This window comes from Gracilinanus agilis, chromosome 1 (genome assembly GCF_016433145.1).
Source record: "Gracilinanus agilis isolate LMUSP501 chromosome 1, AgileGrace, whole genome shotgun sequence".
Lineage (NCBI taxonomy): Eukaryota > Metazoa > Chordata > Mammalia > Didelphimorphia > Didelphidae > Gracilinanus > Gracilinanus agilis.
In genome coordinates this window covers 607,673,919-607,691,305 of record NC_058130.1, presented here as the reverse complement: position 1 = coordinate 607,691,305, position 17,387 = coordinate 607,673,919, and the positions used below count along the sequence as shown (strand labels likewise).

The window sequence follows — 17,387 nt, the reverse complement described above, 5'->3', positions numbered from 1 at the left end:
TGGAAAGGTTTTTAAGACAAAGCAAAAGGCTTTTTATCTAATAGCAAGAAAGAACACAGATCCCTTTGCCACTACCAAGTCTGCTTAATCTCTTTTCTTTTATCCCAAGGTCTTTGGTGATTCCAATTATTGTTGTTCAGTCATGCCAGATTCTTCTTTGACTCCATGGATCAGAGCTATCCATGGTGTTTTCTTGGCAAGAATACTGGAGTGGTTTGCCATTTCCTTCTCCAGTGGATTCTTTTGTCTGGGAATCAAAGATTAAGTGACTTGCCGGAGGTCACACAGCTAGGAAGTATCTGAGGCTGCATTTGAACTCCCATCTTCCATTCTACAGGCTGAGTGCTCTAACCCATGATCCACAGCTGCCTCGGGATTCCTATATACTACTGTAGACTTTTTGTTTTTCTTTGAAGGAAAAAGGAGGTGAGGGTAGAGAGAAAGAGAAGTAGGTGAATTCTAAGAAATTAAATGCAAGGTTCTTATAGTAAATTTTATGGAAAATGTTAAAAGCATGAAAACATCAGAGAGTGCCAAATCCCAGATTTTCAAAGGGCCCATCTCCCATAATCTGTACATAATAAAATGGTAGCCTCCCAACGAATCATCTCCACACTGCATAATCCAGCTTTTAGCACAGTGCCTGGCACGTAGTAGGCGCTTAATAAACGTTTAGACACCGACTGACTATATGTAACAGGAGCTAATCTGTGCTCCACAATCCCTATTTCTTAGTGTTTGTTGTCATTGCTAGAAATTCCCAATAAAAATACTAGATTCCAGGCCCCAAATCTCTGGCAATACTAAGATTTCCCCCCCTGGCAGCAAAGGATGCATTTCAAAGACGACTGTCCCAAAGCCTCCCACTAAAAGACTTCGGGCCACTGGGCCCCTTGGGACACTCTCTGCCTGATGCAAATCAGTGAACTAACACCTCCGCGACAAAGATTTTTTTGCTTAAAGTTACTGTGACTAGTCCAGAATGCAAGAGCGTTTTCCCAGCTCTCCTACGTTAGCACCCAGAAGGTAAAGGTTCTAGTTAACTGAGTAAGAGGTCTCAGGAAATCAGAAAGAGAAAGGAACGAATTTATTTGCACAGTTGTTACAACTTTAGCGCTTTGGCGGGTGCTGAAAGAAAGAGGTGCTAAACTGGATGAGTTAAGTGGGTGGGACCAGAGTGGGAGGATCCGAGAAAGCAGAATAAATAGGTTGGTGAATGGGAGTAGGTGGTAACGAGGAAGCCAAAGAAACAAAAGCTTCTGCCAGCCCAAGATCTCCTAGCCCACCCCAAAGTAATTTGCTAAGAAGGGCCCCACGCTTTCATATGCAAATCAAGCGCTTACCCAGAACTGGGCTGGGTTGGGCTGAACCGAGCTGAGCTCATAAAGCCTAGTTACCACTCTGAGGGAGCCGAGCTGAACCTAGCTGAAGGCAGTGTGCGGTAAGGGACGGAATCTTTGCTCTCCAATGCCGAAGCCAGGGGATGGCCTGGAGACGGAATTAGAGAGCAACTCTTAATTAAACCACATGTCTTCTTTGGAGCCTGGACTAGCAGACACAGCTGAGAAGCTGCCCCAATGCAAGATCTTCCAGAAAAGTAAGCTGGAGGCTGGGTGACTTACGGTTTGGGGAACCGAGTCCTCACTTCTTAGTCCCCGAAGAGGGATTCTTTTTTCCTCCGAGGAATGAAAAGCATGAACGTTGGGAGGTATTTTCGTTTTGTCTTTCCCTTGCTGAGCTTGGTCCTCTTCGTCCTACTGTACTACCATCATATCTATGATTCCAAGAATTACCAACGGTTTAATGTGTCTAATGATCGATATTCTCTCTACGAATCTTGTAATGCAGTCATTGAAGGGAGGCCAGAATTTGTGTGGTTTGAGAAAGTATTAGTGCCTTCATTTGGAAGAGTCTCCTGCGAGAAGTACATGCGCCAAAGTCACTACATAACGGCTCCCCTGTCGAAAGAAGAGGCTGAGTTTCCTTTGGCCTACGTAATGGTCATACATAAGGATTTTGAAACCTTTGAGAGACTCTTCAGGGCGGTTTACATGCCCCAAAACGTATACTGTGTTCACGTGGATGAGAAGGCGACAGCCAAGTTTAAAGATGCTGTGGAGTGGCTGGTGAGGTGCTTCCCCAATGTTTTCCTAGCCTCCAAGATGGAGCCAGTGGTCTATGGTGGAATATCCAGGCTCCAGGCTGACCTGAACTGTATGAAAGACCTTGTAACCTCTCCGATTCCGTGGAAATACCTCCTCAACACCTGTGGGCAGGATTTCCCTCTGAAAACCAATAAGGAAATAATCCAGCATTTGAAAGGATTTAAAGGGAAAAATATCACCCCTGGGGTGCTGCCTCCTGCACATGCTATCCAAAGGACCAAGTATGCCTTTAGAGAATATATGAACCAGAAATCCTCGTATGTGGAAAGGACCCAGGTTTTAAAATCCTCCCCTCCCCATGAGCTAGAAATTTACTTTGGCTCTGCTTATGTTGCCCTCACAAAAGAGTTTGTCAACTTTGTTCTCCAAGATCAGCGAGCCATTGATTTACTCGAATGGTCTAAGGATACCTACAGTCCGGATGAGCATTTCTGGGTGACTCTCAATCGGCTCCCTGGTACGTGTCATTTCTTAATTCCACCCGCCTACTAGACTCTTTTCTGGGACACTTTAGCCATTAGAATAATTTATGAAGGGGCCTTTAAAAAATAATATGGGGGGTGAATCTTTCAATACTTAAAACGTCTTAAGCATGATTTTATATGTTCAGATATGAATATGTAAGTATTAGATCTATAGATTTATATATGACATATAACCGGAGTAACTTGGAAGGCAATTCTTAAGTGATCTGTAAGAGACTTACTGATCAAATTTGATGGTGATACTTTTTAAGGCTGGTATCACCATCTAGAGTTCCCAAGGCTACTTTTTTAGTGAGTTGTGATTATAGAGTCCTAAGTTGAACTTTTTCAGTATATATGAACTTAAAATTCCACCTGTGCATTGTTTAGTCCAAAAAGAGTCAGTCAGTCCACTTAGGAAGTTCTGTACTTCTTCCTGAAATGTTGCCATTGCCCAGGAAAAAAAATTTTTTTTTTTAATTCTTTAGAATTGCTTTTATAGGCCAGGTTACCAATTATTCAAGAAAAACTTTCTCATTGCTTTATAATCATATTAATTATTGTTTTTAAGGAACAAAATGGTTTTGCCTTGGACATTGTAGGCAAGGCTCTCATTTCGTTTTAGTCTTACATTAACGAGGACCATTTGAAACTCTTCTTTTGGAGTTATCTTCAGTCAGATATTTCTTTTTTATATCTTCAAAAGAATGAATTTGTAGAACTTAAGGTACATAGGCTTCCTCCATTGATGATAGAATCCTAGATTGAGAGCTGGAAGGAATCTTAGAAACCATCTAATTCAACCCTGGTCAAGTCCCATTCTATAGATGAGGAATTTAGGGTGAGAGAGGTAAAGTGCTCCAAATTTCACTGCTAGATGCAAATCTGACCTTTTTTCCTCTCTTAGCCTAATCTCCCCCTCAGTAAAATAGGAATAATAATAGCGCCTATTTCCCTTGGATTGTTTTCCGGATCTAAAGAGTCAAAGAATAGATAAAGTACTTTTAAAACCTTAAAAGCCCTATATAAATGTTAGTTCTCATTATTGGATACTCCTTGGTTATCTTGTATTAAAGTTTGTTTTTTTTTTTAATAAACCCTTGTACTTCGGTGTATTGTCTCATAGGTGGAAGATTGGTAAGGGTGGGCAATGGGGGTCAAGTGACTTGCCCAGGGTCACACAGCTGGGAAGTGGCTGAGGCCGGGTTTGAACCTAGGACCTCCTGTCTCTAGGCCTGACTCTCACTCCACTGAGCTACCCAGCTGCCCCTTGTATTAAAGTTTTGCCTGTGGTACTGAATAGTGGTTTGCCCAAAGTCATATGGTTCCTTTATGTCTAAGACAGAGTTTGAACCCAGGTCTTCTGATTCCAAAACCTCTATTCCCTTTACCCTATTGCCTCTTCCAGAGTTCCCAGACACCAGGAGCAAAAACTATCTTTATTTCAACATTTCCTCCTTCTTCATGTATGAGTGTATTGCCATGTATTTATAGTCATGTATTCACAAATGACTATTCTAAGTCTGAAAAATCTTTAATATTCAGTTTCAGATAAGATGTAGAAAATGTACTCTTGATAATTTATTCAGATCAACACTTTAAGCAGGCAAGGCAAAGGCACTAAATATTTGGATTTAAAGGCAAAAATGTGCTTGACAGAATAAGAATAATAGTTTGGAAACATTTACTTCTGGGCTGGCTCAAGACGACAAGATAACAGATTTTTTTTTTTTAAAGAAATTCTGGCTTCTGAGCTCCTGTCTTTATATAGTATTAAGCCTTCTCAGTTTCTTATAGCTGATTTGGCCAAAGTCCCAAGGAATTCCAGGCTTTTGAAGGCAGAAGACAAGACTTAAAATCTTTCTAACACTGATTAGCTTTCCCAAACTCTCCATCCCCCCCCCCCCCCATATGTATTTGATGGAAAGTCATAGAATTATAGGAATCACCCTGCTGGCTTCCATGTTTGTGTTTGCACATAGTAAGCACTTAATAAATCTTTTTTTGATTGATTGGTAGGTTGTCCCTACCGTGTCCCGGTGCAGCTGTGTGTCTCCTCTCTTTCTCTGTCTCTGTCACACACATAAACACACACCCACACCTGTTTGTTTTAACCACAGATCTTCCTGTTTTGGGTGAGTATCAGAGACATTTGATTGTTATTTGAAACTTCCTTCCTGCCTTAAAACAGACACAAAGTAGCAAGTTATCTGCCAGCCCTTGAAAGCACAAACTAGATGTGTCTGAATTTCACTTTGGAAAAGAGTGGTCAGGGGCAATGAAATTCACAGTATTGGAGGGAATTTGGTTTTATAAGACACTTCACTGTCAGTTGTTGCTCCCACCAAGACTAGGAATCATTCCAAGCCTCCTAGGTAGAGACTGATTCATAATTCATTCTTTACGTATCATATATCTAAAGCAATCTCTAGGCCATATCCCTGGGAGAAAAAATGAGAGTGGAAGAGAAATAGTGAAGGAGGGAGTCCAGGACCCACCGTCCCCTTCTTAGCGTTAGTTTTCTGATGGCTAGGACTGTTTTTTGCTTTTTCTATTCTTCTTCAGCCTTCAGTTCTGTGCCTCCTACCTAGTAAGCACTGACCTGTTTGTTGATTGGATTGGAGAGCTTGTGAAGAAGCTCATAATAGCAGTTATGGAGTATGTTTATAAGCCCGGGATCTTTGCCTCCGCACCAAACGCGTGGCCTGTGGTTGTCAAGTGAGGGGCTTTCATGAAGGGGTCTTTAGATGATGTTGTCTGGGTCCTTCCCTCCTGCACAGCAAAGATCTATCTGTCCTTTTCACTTTTTATAAATGGATTTGAGTTGCCAAAAGAAATGAGTGATCCCAGCAGGGGAGGAAGAGTTAGGGAGGACAAGAAAACACTAGGGCTGGTCCCAGGTACAAAAAAAATGATAATAATAATAAAAATGATAATGATAATAATTTTATAATAATAACAGGAAATAAAATGTTGTGCCCTGAAGAGGACAGAATAGTTGTTGGGAATGTTTTCTTTTTTAAAAAAAACCTATCACCACCTACAACTTTATTTATATTATTTATATTTGGTTTTGGCTTTAAAACACATTAAGCTTCATTTACTTAATAGGTACATTATGTGAAATTCCTTAAGCAAAGTTTACTCCTTAAAAACATAACTTTTCTTTGGTTTACAGTGAATCTGGTTAGACATCACCCTTAGCTAACATAAATTTAAATAAAAATTTCACTTAAAAGGGGACACATAAAAATAGATAGACCTTTAAATATTATTTACACTTCCCTCTCCTCCCCTCCACCTCCTGGCCCCATTGGTTTCCTTTCTGAATTCATTTCAAAGGCTCACCTTCTGCAGGAGACCTTTCCCTATCTGTTTTTATTTTTATTTTTATTTTTATTTTTTTAAACCCTTCCATCTTAGACTCAATACTGTGTATTGGTTCCGAGGCAGAAGAGCAGTAAGGGCTAGGCAGTGGGAGTTATGTGACTTGCTCAGGATCACACAGCTAGAAAATGTCTGAGGTCAAATTTAAGCCAAGGTTCTACTCCAGCGGTTCCCAAACTTTTTTGGCCTACCGTCCCCTTTCCAGAAAAAATATTACTTAGTGCCCCTGGAAATTAAATTTTTTTTTTAATTTTAATAGCAATTAATGGGAAAGATAAATGTACCTGTGGCCATCACTGCCTCTCTGGACCCCTGCAGCACCCACCAGGGGGCGTGGCGCCCACTTTGGGAATCACTGTTCTACTCTCTCTAGGTCTGGCTCTATCCACTGAGCCACCCAGCTGCCTCCTCCCTTCCCCACTACTAGTTCCTTCCCTGTGAAATGACTTCTCATCTTACCTTGTATAGATTTTGTTTGCACACAGTTGTTTATATATTGTCCCCACCATTAAAATGTGAGCCCCTTGAGAACTGAGACATAATTTTTTGGTTTACTTTTATTTGGGGCATTTTTTCCATTCTTGGTGTTTAGCAATGTCTGGCCAGTTACTAGGTGCTTAATAAATGCTTATTCATTGACAATAAATGACATTAAATGTTCATGTACATTAACACATTTTATTTACGTATACATACACATTTATGTTCACTAATACCTTTCACTTCTTTCTAGAAACTTAGAATCAAAAGTATCACTTCAAAGGCAGAAGAGTGGTAAGGGCTAGGCAATGGGGGTTAAGTGACTTACTCAGGGTCACACAGCTAGGAAGTATCTGGGGCCAAATTTGGACCCAGGACCTCCTATCTCTAGCCCTGGATCTTAATTCAATGAGCCACATAGCTGTTTTTTTATACATCTATTTTTTGACTTTATATTAAAGTCCTAATTCTGAAGTCAAAGGACCTGGGTTCAAATCTTGACAGATGTTTATATCTGTAGTCACTGACAAGTCATTTAACCTCCTAGGGTTTTATTTTTCCATTTGTAAAATTAAGGCATTAAACTAGATGCCCATCCTGTGTTTGTATGTGAGTCTTAGATGAGAAAAATAACATTTTATCAGGAATGCTTTCATTTTTTTTAATAACTTTTATTTTCCATCTTAGAGTCAATAATACTGTGTATTGGTTTTAAGGTAGAAAAAAAATGATAAGGACTAGGCAATAGGAGTTGTGACCTTCCCAGGGTCACACATCTAGGAAATATCTGAGGTTAAATTTGAACCCAGGACCTCCCATCTCTAGCCTTTTCTCTCAATCCACAAAACCACCTACCAGCCCCCCATTTAAAAGAAAATAAACACATATCCACCTCCAGAAAAAGAACTGTTGGGAGTCATAATGCAGACAAAAGACGATTTTTCAATTGTTTATTTGGATTTTTGGTTTTATAAGATTACTTATTAAAAAGTACAATATGGAAGTATTTTGCATGATAATGCATGTATAATCCAGATCCAATCTCCTGCCATCAATTGAGAGGGAGAAAGGGAAGAGAGAGGGAGATAATTTCAATCATATAATTTAGGAAAACTTGAGAGGAAATTTGTTATTACATCTAATTGGTAAAAAAATAAAAAAAATAAACATGAAAAAAGCTAAAAAAACTTAAGTTTAGCTTTACTGAAGCCAATTTTTCCATATTTTGAAGGGCGTATGAATTCAGAACCAAAGGATTCTATTTGCTTCCACAAACACTTTTACAGCACCTTAGCAGGGGCAGCTTGGGGGCTTAGTGGTTAGAGAGCCAGACCTGGAATCTGAGGTCTTCAGTGATAGGAAAGATCCAAAGAGGAGTGTGTTGTGATAAGTGGAGATAATGAGTTCTGTTTGGGCATATTAAATTTGAGATGCTTAAAGGTCATCCTTTAAAGCAGTTAGCTAATACAGTGGGTAGAATGCCAGGTCTGGAGTCCGGAAGACTTCTCTTTCTAAATTCAAATCTGGCTTAAAACATTTCCTAGCTGTGTGACCTCAGGCAAGTCACTGATTCCCCATTGCCAGCCCTTACTGCTCTTCTGCCTTAGACTCAATGTCAGTTCTAAGACAGAAGGGAAAGGTTTAAAAAAAAATAAGCATCTCAGCAGGCAAGCTCATAGGAGTAGGAATAGAACCCCCCCCATAATATATTTAATGTTATTATATATTATTATCATATAATATATATATATATATAAAATAATACTGTATAACCCATGATTATAATGATTGCCATTTATGTAGGTTTCCAAACCACATTGTATGTTATATCATTTGAACCTCCTGATAGCCAAAAGCTGTAGAGGTTACCAGTATCTTGCAGATAAACTGAGGCCCCTGAAGTGAAGTGAGTGGTTACACCACTAGGAAGTATCAGATGCATTTTATTACCCTCCCAAGTCCAACTCTCAAGATGAAGTGATTGGGAAAGAGCACTAGCAGCTGGGAATCATGGATGATTTTGTAAGTTTACATTTCTGTGGGCTCCCTAGGTAACCCAGTGGATCAAGCACTGGGTTTGGATTTGGGAAGAATCATCTTGAATTCAACTACAGCCTTAGACAAGTACTTGCTAGCAGTATGGGCAAGTCACTTAATCCTATTTGCTTCAGTTTCCTCATCTGTAAAATGAGCCAGAAAATCGTACACGATTGAAACAGCTCAACAACATTTCTCCACCACACATTTGCAAATGGGATTTTTAGAATGAAAAGAAACTTCTAAAGTTTCTTTTAAATCTAATCCAAAATAAATGCTTATTAAAAGCTCACTATGTGTCAGAAACTGTGCTAACCACCGAGGCTGTAAATATAAACAAAAAGAAAGGCTGTCCATGCCTTCTGGAATTTTCTTTCTAATTGAGAACTGAAAAGTGGAGGGTTGCCTGGGGGCAAAGAGTATGAGGAAGGGATTGTCCGGGCCCTTGCTGAAAAGAGATTTGGAAGAGGAATAAGGAGACCACAGGGCCAGAAGGAGAAGGCAACTGAAACATGGTGAAAAAGCTGAAAGAGTGATCTTCCCCTTTCCTAAAAATTGTTTGGGTTTGAAAAAAGCTAAGTTTAAGGAAGAAGTGATTTGTTCCAACCATTTGCTGATGGGCCCACAGCTATTGTTTAACTAACAGAGTTGAGTCTTGAAAAGGCACCAAGGTCTCTTGATTTCAGATTCAGGGTAGTGTCCATCAAACCGTGCCATCTCTATCTCCCTCCAAAATATTAAGTCAACAAACATTTATTATACCTTACTATGTACCAGTACTATGTTCTTGGCTAGTACTGGGAATAGAACTGGATGAGGAAACCCAGACCTTACCCTCAAGAAGCTCACATTGCACAGGAGGACGCCACATGTAAATATTTAGTAACTATGTACATAAAGACGCTTTCAGCATAAATGGAAAATAATCTTTACCTCTAATGAGTTCTATACAAAAAAGTCAAAACACATAGCTAGACACGGAGGCTGTGTTTATACAAGTAATTGATATTGCCGAATGGGTTTGTTTTTGGTGAATAATTGGGAAATAGAAAAGGTGGTATTTTTGTGACCCTTTCATGCTGCCCCATCACTCACGTTAGTGTTAGTGGTGGTGTCAGACGCCGAGCATGCGTAGTACAGTGGAACAGGGGAAAGATTTCTTGCAGAAAATGGGATGAGATAAGTCTTGAAGAAAAGAGATGGGGTTGGGTAAAGGGATCTAGAAGGTGAGGACAGATAGAGTGTTCCAGGCGTGGGACCCAGGAGATGGAGACCTTCCAGGCAGAAGACAGAGTCAGGGCTGTATCTTTGAGTATGTGAATTGTAAGAAGACTGAAAGGAAGAAAGATCTCCATTCAGGCCACTTCCACTAAGTGTGCATATCCCTGAATATGAATCGCCTCTCCACTCCCTTCCTGGGGTTTAATTATCCACCCTATTCAGATAACATCTATATCAATATATGTAGCTCCAGGCCCTCCTCACCAGCTATCTAATAAACATTTTTATCTAGATGATGGTCTATAGTTCAGTTGTTTTTAATCCCATCTGACTCTCCCATTTGGGGTTTTTTTGGCAAAGATACTGGAATGGTTTGTCTTTTTCTTTTTCTGCTCATTCCCTAAAAGAGGAAACAGAAGCAAACAGGGTTAAGTGACTTGCCTAGAGTCACACAGCTAAAGAAGTGTCTGAGGCCAGATTTGAACCCTGGCACTATCCACTGCACCAGCTAACTGCCCTAAAGGATGACCTGTAGGCATCTCAAATTCAGTATGTCCAAATAGAACTCAATATCGCCCTTTACATCTGACATGCTCTTCTTTGGAACTTCTCTATTATTGAAAACATCAACATTTTTTTCAGTAATTTGGAATCACAATCTTGACATTATCTTTCTTCTCAATTCTCACTTTCTAGTGATGAGTCGGTTGCTAAATCTTTCTATCTTCTCAATCCATAGAACATCCATTGCTGCTCTAACTGACAATCTCTGCTCTTATACATTCTCTATGCAGGTTGCCAAAGTGATTTCCTTAAAGGGAGGTCCAAATGTGTCATTACCACTATTACCTCCCCTATTCATTGAATTTCGGTGATTCCAGAACTAGTTACTTCTAGGAGCAAATGTAAAGACATTTAATAATTGGCATTTAATAGTCTTTATAATCCAGGCCCTTCCACGTTTCTTTTATTATTCCCCTCTACAGTTCAGCCATATGAGTCACCTTGTTATTTCTCACATTTGATGTTCAGTTTCCCATCTCTTTGTCTTTGCATAGATTGTCCCCTATGCCTGAAATGCCCTCTCTTTTTTATTTTTTTTTATTTTTTTTATTTTTTTATTTTTCTTAAACCCTTAACTTCTGTGTATTGGCTCCTAGGTGGAAGAGTGGTAAGGGTGGGCAATGGGGGTCAAGTGACTTGCCCAGGATCACACAGCTGGGAAGTGTCTGAGGCCGGATTTGAACCTAGGACCTCCTGTCTCTAGGCCTGACTCTCAATCCACTGAGCTACCCAGCTGCCCCATGCCCTTTCTTTTTACCTCTTACTCTTGAAATCTCTGGTCACTTTCAAGATTTAATTCAAGTTCCACCTTCTACAGGATACCTTTCCCAATCCTGTTACTTACTAGTGTCTTCTCTTCTATCATTTATTACTATATGTATCCTTTATATGGCAATTAGGTGATAGAATGGGTATAGTGCTAGACTTGGAGTCAGGAAGACCTGAGTTCAAATCCAGCCTAAGACACTGTGTGACCCTGAATGAGTCATTTTACCTTTTTTTTTTGCCTCAGTTTCCTCAATTATACAAATGATGACAATAATATCCGCTTCACAGGGCTGTTGAGAGAATCAAATTCAGTATTTTTAAAGCACTTAGCATAGCATATAGCCCATGCTAGACACCTAATAAATATTTGTTCCCTTCCCCTTCTGTATGTGGTATATAACAATATATGTCAGTCTTGTCTCTAGTTAAAATGTAAATTTTCTGAGGGCAGTTATTGTTTCATTTTGTCTTTGTATCCCCAGCACCTAGCACTGTGCCTAACACATAATTAGTGCTTAATGAATTATAGGAATACAGATTTAGAACTAAAGGAAAATTTCAGTCATCTAGTCCATTTCATTTTATCATAAGGAAAGTTCCAAAAAGACTAAGATCGTTTCCATAGTCACAAAGCTAGTAAGTGTCAGAAGCAAGATTTGAACCCTATTCTCCAATAGAAAAGCTTATCTCCTTTTTAAAATCCGGTATCTCTAGCTAAGTGCTTATTATTACAGCTTTTATTTCTTATGTGTTTGTTTTGCATAGATAATTTTTATAATGTTTGCTTATCCTTACCTCTTCCTTATTTTCTTCTTCCCTTTCTTCTCAATAATTTCCTTCCTCTGCTTCTCCCCTGTCCCTACACCCTTTTCCCTCTTTTCTTTCTTTTCTCTCAATAACATTTATAATCACAGCTAAAGAGGTTGGGAAGCAAATCTATACTAGAGAAAATTTAATTCTGTGTAAGATTCCAATCAGCTCACAGTTTTTGGTTCCTTTTTTTTTTTTTTTCTTAAGAGCAAAGTACTCCGTTAAGGATCAATACAAAGTGGTGTTTGTGCTTGGACTACATCCCAGTCTACTCTGTAGCATGTGCCTGCGTGATGCAATAAGGCCATTTTGTTCCATATCCTAGAGGGTTTGTAATGTATTCTTTATTTCTCCTTATTAGGAATAAACAAGACCACAAATTCCTGACCAGTTCTTAGTCTCTTAGCTAAGAACATTAATAGCAAACTTTTATATAGTTCTTTAAGGTTTGCAAAGCACTTTACAAATATTCTTTCACTTGTTCTTCACAATCCTGGAAATAGGTGTTATCTCTATTTTACGTGTAAGGAAACTGAGGCTGAGAGAGGTTAAGTAGCTTGCCTAGGGTCACACAGCTAATAAGTGTCTGGGGTCATATTTGAATTCAGGTCTTCCTGACTCCTGATCCATCACCTAGCTGTCTTTTTTTTTTTTTTTTAACTCTTACCTTCTGTCTTGGACTTGATAAAAGTATTTTTTTTAACTTTTAATTTTATTTTATTTGACAATAAGGTCTTTTACCAATATTGACCTTTTCTATATTATATAAGAAATCTTTTCATTATTTCATTTTGTGTTGGAAGCTATGGGATCAAAGTACCCAGAGTGACTTTCCAAATCTGGTGATATACTTAAAAAACAAACAAACCTTACCCTCTGCCTTAGACTCAATACTGTATATTGGTTCCAAGGAAGAAAAGAAGTTAGGGCTAGGCAGTAGGGATTAAGTGACTTGCCCAGGGTCACACAGCTAGATTTGAACCCAGGACTTCCCATCTCTAGGTCTGGCTCTTATCTATGAGCCCCCCAGTATTTGATTCTTGACTTTGTACTTTACTTGGTAGTGTGACTTTAGGTGAGTTCATTCCCTTCTGCACCTTGTTTTTCTCATTTTTAAAATAAGTTGAACGAAATCATTTTTTGGAATTTTTTCCTGTTCTAATATTTTGTAGGTTTTATGATAAATAAATTTGCTAAATGACTTGAGTATCTCTTTCTACTCAGGACCGTTCAGCCCTGCTCTATGTAACATTACCAAATTGTTTCACTGCTCTGGTTTAGTTAGCTCCCTTACTGAGTCCTTTCTTACATTGTTTGGTTCAAGGCTTTCCTGGATTTCTAGCTTAGATTTGATTTGATTCAGCAAATTGTTAGTAAGCATGTATTCTGTGGGAGACGTGGTATTGGATGCTAGGAATAAAATGAAGAAGTCCTTGCCCTGCTTGCCTTCAAACAAGAGAACCAGAATGTACGCAGATTTAAAAAACTAAAAAATTAAATAAGTAAAGGAAAAAATACAGCTGGGGGAATCAGAGAAAGAAAATGATTCCTGAGCTGAGCCTGAAGGGGAAGATGAGAAAGTTCATTCTAGGCATGGAAGGCACAGACTTGTGGGAGAAGGAATGTTTGTTTAATTCAGTCATTTTTCAGTCACAGCTGATTCTTCATGACCTCATTTGGGGTTTTCTTGGCAGGGATACAGGAATGGTTTGTCATTTCCTTTTCCAGCTCATTTTACAGATGAGGAAATTGAGGCAAAGAAGGTTAAGTGACTTTCTCAGGGTCACACAATGAATAAGTGTCTGAACTCAAGAAGAGGAGTCTGCTTGACTTCAGGCTGAGCCCTCTATCCATTGTGCCCCCTAGCTATTCCTATGGTACCAAATAATGAAAAGGAAAGGAATGGCAAAGAAATTAATTGAACAAAATGTGAAAAATGTACCTACGGAATGGAAGGACTGAGCTGTTAACAAGGTATGTGTGCACGGTGGAATGTTTATGGAGGCTTGGCACAGTCCAGTCTGGGCGTGGCTGGATCTCATAGAATCTTTTGTACAATGTATGTTGTTTCTAAGCAGGCCCACGGCATTTCCTGTAACAGCCATCCTTTTCATGGAGCTCATTGTTCCAGGTTAGTTTATGATGGAGATAAATATATAAGTAACTTCACACCTTTATGAATTACAAAGAATTACAGTGACACGTATGTGTGTGATATTTAAAAATCTTTAAAAGAACATAGAGTACACACTCACACACACACACACACACACACACACACACACACACACACAAGAGCCTTTGATCACAAAGTCTGATGAGATAAGAAATACCAGTATTTTCATGTTTCTTTTGCAGATAAAGGAACTGTGGTTTAGAGAATATAAATGACTGTTCCCATAGCTAATGCAATAAATGTTAAAGACTATTGGAATCCAGACCTCCTAAAAGAAAAAGGGGGAAAGGAAGGGAATTGGCATTTATATAGCTCCTACTAGGGATGAAACACTGTGCTAAGTGCTCTTGGCAATTATTATCTGATTTGATCCTCATGGCCCTTTGAGGTAGGTGCTATTTTTGTCCCCATTTTATAGGTAACTAATGCTAAGGGACTTGCTTAGGACCACTCAACTGATAAGTGGATGAAGTCAGAGCGACTCAAGGTCTTCCTGATTCTCAGCACCGTGCTCCCTCTGCTTCACTGCCATCTTTCTCAGTCGGCCAAGTCACATGGTCTTTCCACCTTGCCTTGACCTTCACGTCATATACTTCAAATTTGATAAAATAATATATTTACCTCTCATTGCATTAAACTGTGTTAAGACAAAAGGGATATAAATTATTTTGGAACTGGCAAGCTATGACGCATGTCATTACATTGTTTTTTTTTTTATCAACTATTAACTATTGCATCAATCTTTGTCCAGAGCACTTGCTTGTAATGGTCAAGAGCAGTGCTTTTCTTTGTTTCATTAATGCTATTTTGTTATAAACAATGGCCCTAAAGTATAAGAGTGTAATGCTGGTAGCTCTGGTAAGCCTCAGAAAAGTCCTCAAAAGTCCTGGTGTGTTTGTATAAGAAATACTTATTAAATAATTAATATATAAATTATAAAATAGCATAAATAAATAAAAAATATTAAATAAAAGGGTTCATTATTATGCAGTTTTCAGCTTACATGAAGGGTTTTAGAACATATTTTCGGTTACTTAAAACAAGGTCTTGCTATATAGTATGTTCTCTGACTTAAAATAGGGAGATAGTTTTCTGTTTTAGAGAGACTTTAACATATGAGCAACTCATAAATTTATCTTGCTACAGTAAATGCTAACAGTTTGTGTTTTTCCTTTATATTCAATCAGACCTGCTTCTTGGGGTTATAAAATGTCTTTTAAAAAATTTCCCACCTGGAGTCTCTCTTCTTAGACAAAGGAAAATGAGATATACTCTCTGCTGTTCACAAGGATAACCTGAAAAGGAACTTGTATGGGACTCTTTTCACTTGTTTTCATTGTTGTTATCCAGGTTCTGATTAATTGACCTTCCCTTCCAGTATCTGTGACTGGGAACCTTAGATTGCTTTCTCCCAAAGATGAGTCTGTGAGCTAGTCTTCATTCCTGTCAGCTAACCTGCTGGTAGCTACACTAACCCAAGAACACATCGTAGGCCAGTGATGAAGAGTCGTATAGAGATGGAGTGCCAGGCCCCACTCCCATCCCACCCCCTAGACCCAGTGCAGTGCCCCTCCTCCACTGAGTGTGGATCATACCCCATCCCCACCCCCATTTGGCTGCTGGGCAGAGAGGTGGGTGAAGTGAGGAATGTCCTCAGCAAGTGTAGAGAGGGGGAAGGAGTGGCTGCAGCACTCTGCTCCCCTCCAGCTCTGCTGCCTGTGAGCCATCCACCTATCCACCCTCCCTTGTGCTCCCATTGGCTGCTGGGCTGAGGGGCAGTAGATGTGAAAAAATTCCATCAGGTATGTAGAGAGCAGGAGGGAAGTAGCTCTGCCCCAGTCCCTCTACCTTTCCAGTAACAATTGGGGGGGCATGACCACATGCCCACCGAGAGCGCTCTGCATGCCATCTTTGGCACCCATGTCATAGGTTCGCCATCACAGTCCTAGGATAGTCCACCTCTCTATGGAGAGCTTATCTCTGAAAGCACATGTAACCTACTGTGTTCTTCTAAGAGGACCCAGCTGTCCAATGACCAATGGAAAGATAGCCTTTTTCTATGGGCAGTTAGGTGGGGAAGTGGATGGAGGGCTGATCTTGGAGTCAGGAAGATCTGAGTTCAAATATGCCTTAAGACACTTACTAGCTTAGTCATGTGAACTTAATTTCTGCCTCATTTATAAGTTATAAAAGTGGAGATAGTAATAGCACTTTCCTTCTGGAGTTTTTGTGAGGCTCAAATGAGATAATTTTTATAAAGCATTTTTGCACAGTGCCAGGAATATTGCAAGTGATTAATAAAATATTTGTTTCCTTCCTTTCTCAAGTCAGCAACAGAAGCCCCTGACTCTTTGGACAGAATACACAAAACTCAAACAAAGGAAAAGGGGGATCATAGTATAGCAGAAAGAATGTTGGAATTAGAGTCAGGGGAGACCAAAGTCTGAATGCAACGGTATGACTGTGGGCAAGTCATTTAACCTCTTAAGTTTCAATTGGCTAATCCATAAAGTAGGTGAATATCAGTAGTACCTATTTTTTTTTAAACTTACCAACCCAATATTGATTCTAAGAAGATATGGGTTAAAAAAAAAAAGAGAGAATTACCACTAAGTATTGGTTCTAAGGCAGAAGAGAGGTAAGTAGAAAGCAATTGATTTGACTTGAGCAACTTGTCCAATGTCACACAGCTACAAAGTGCCTAAGGCCAGATTTGAACCAGAGATCTCCTGTCTCTAATCCTGGCTCTCTACCCATTGAGCCCCTCAGTAGTAGTCTTCTCTTAAATTACTACAAGGAAACAAAACATATTTAAAGTGTTTCATAAATGCCTGCTATTACTTTTTTTAAAAAATCTTTACCTTCCATCTTAGAACCAATACTGTGTATTGGTTCCAAGGCAGAAGAGTGGTAAAGGCTAGGCATTGGGGGTTAAGTGACTTGCCCAGGGTCACATAGCTAGGAAGTGTCTGAGGCCAGATTTGAACCCAGGACCTCCCATCTCTAGGCTTGACTTTTCAATCTACTGAGCCACCTAGCTGCCCCCAATCAGCAGGCATTTATTAAATACCTGCTCCATGGCAGGCAATGTGTTAGGCACTGGGGATGCAAAGAAAATGAATGAAATAGTGATTCCCTTCAAGGAATATATGTTCTGTTAGGGAAAACATGATTATTTGTTAGGGGAATTTTTAAGAATATGTATTTTTTTAAGCTGGTGAGAGGAGTAGAGGCAATAGTAACTTTTTCCTAGGGGTTTGGTGATGAGAGGAGACATATAGGACCATGATTTGAAGGGATGGTAGGATCCTGGTG

At 39.4% G+C, this 17,387-nt stretch overlaps 1 protein-coding gene across 1 annotated transcript in view; it reads left to right on the top strand.

Moving 5' to 3' along the window:
* The first annotated feature begins 1,694 nt into the window (after positions 1 to 1,694).
* Positions 1,695 to 17,387, top strand: part of LOC123231849 (N-acetyllactosaminide beta-1,6-N-acetylglucosaminyl-transferase-like) — a 52,991-nt gene continuing 37,298 nt past the window's right edge. Inside the window, exon 1 of the mRNA XM_044658155.1 lies at positions 1,695 to 2,622. Within this exon, the coding sequence (XP_044514090.1) occupies positions 1,695 to 2,622 (928 nt within the window). The remainder of the gene's footprint in view (positions 2,623 to 17,387) is intronic.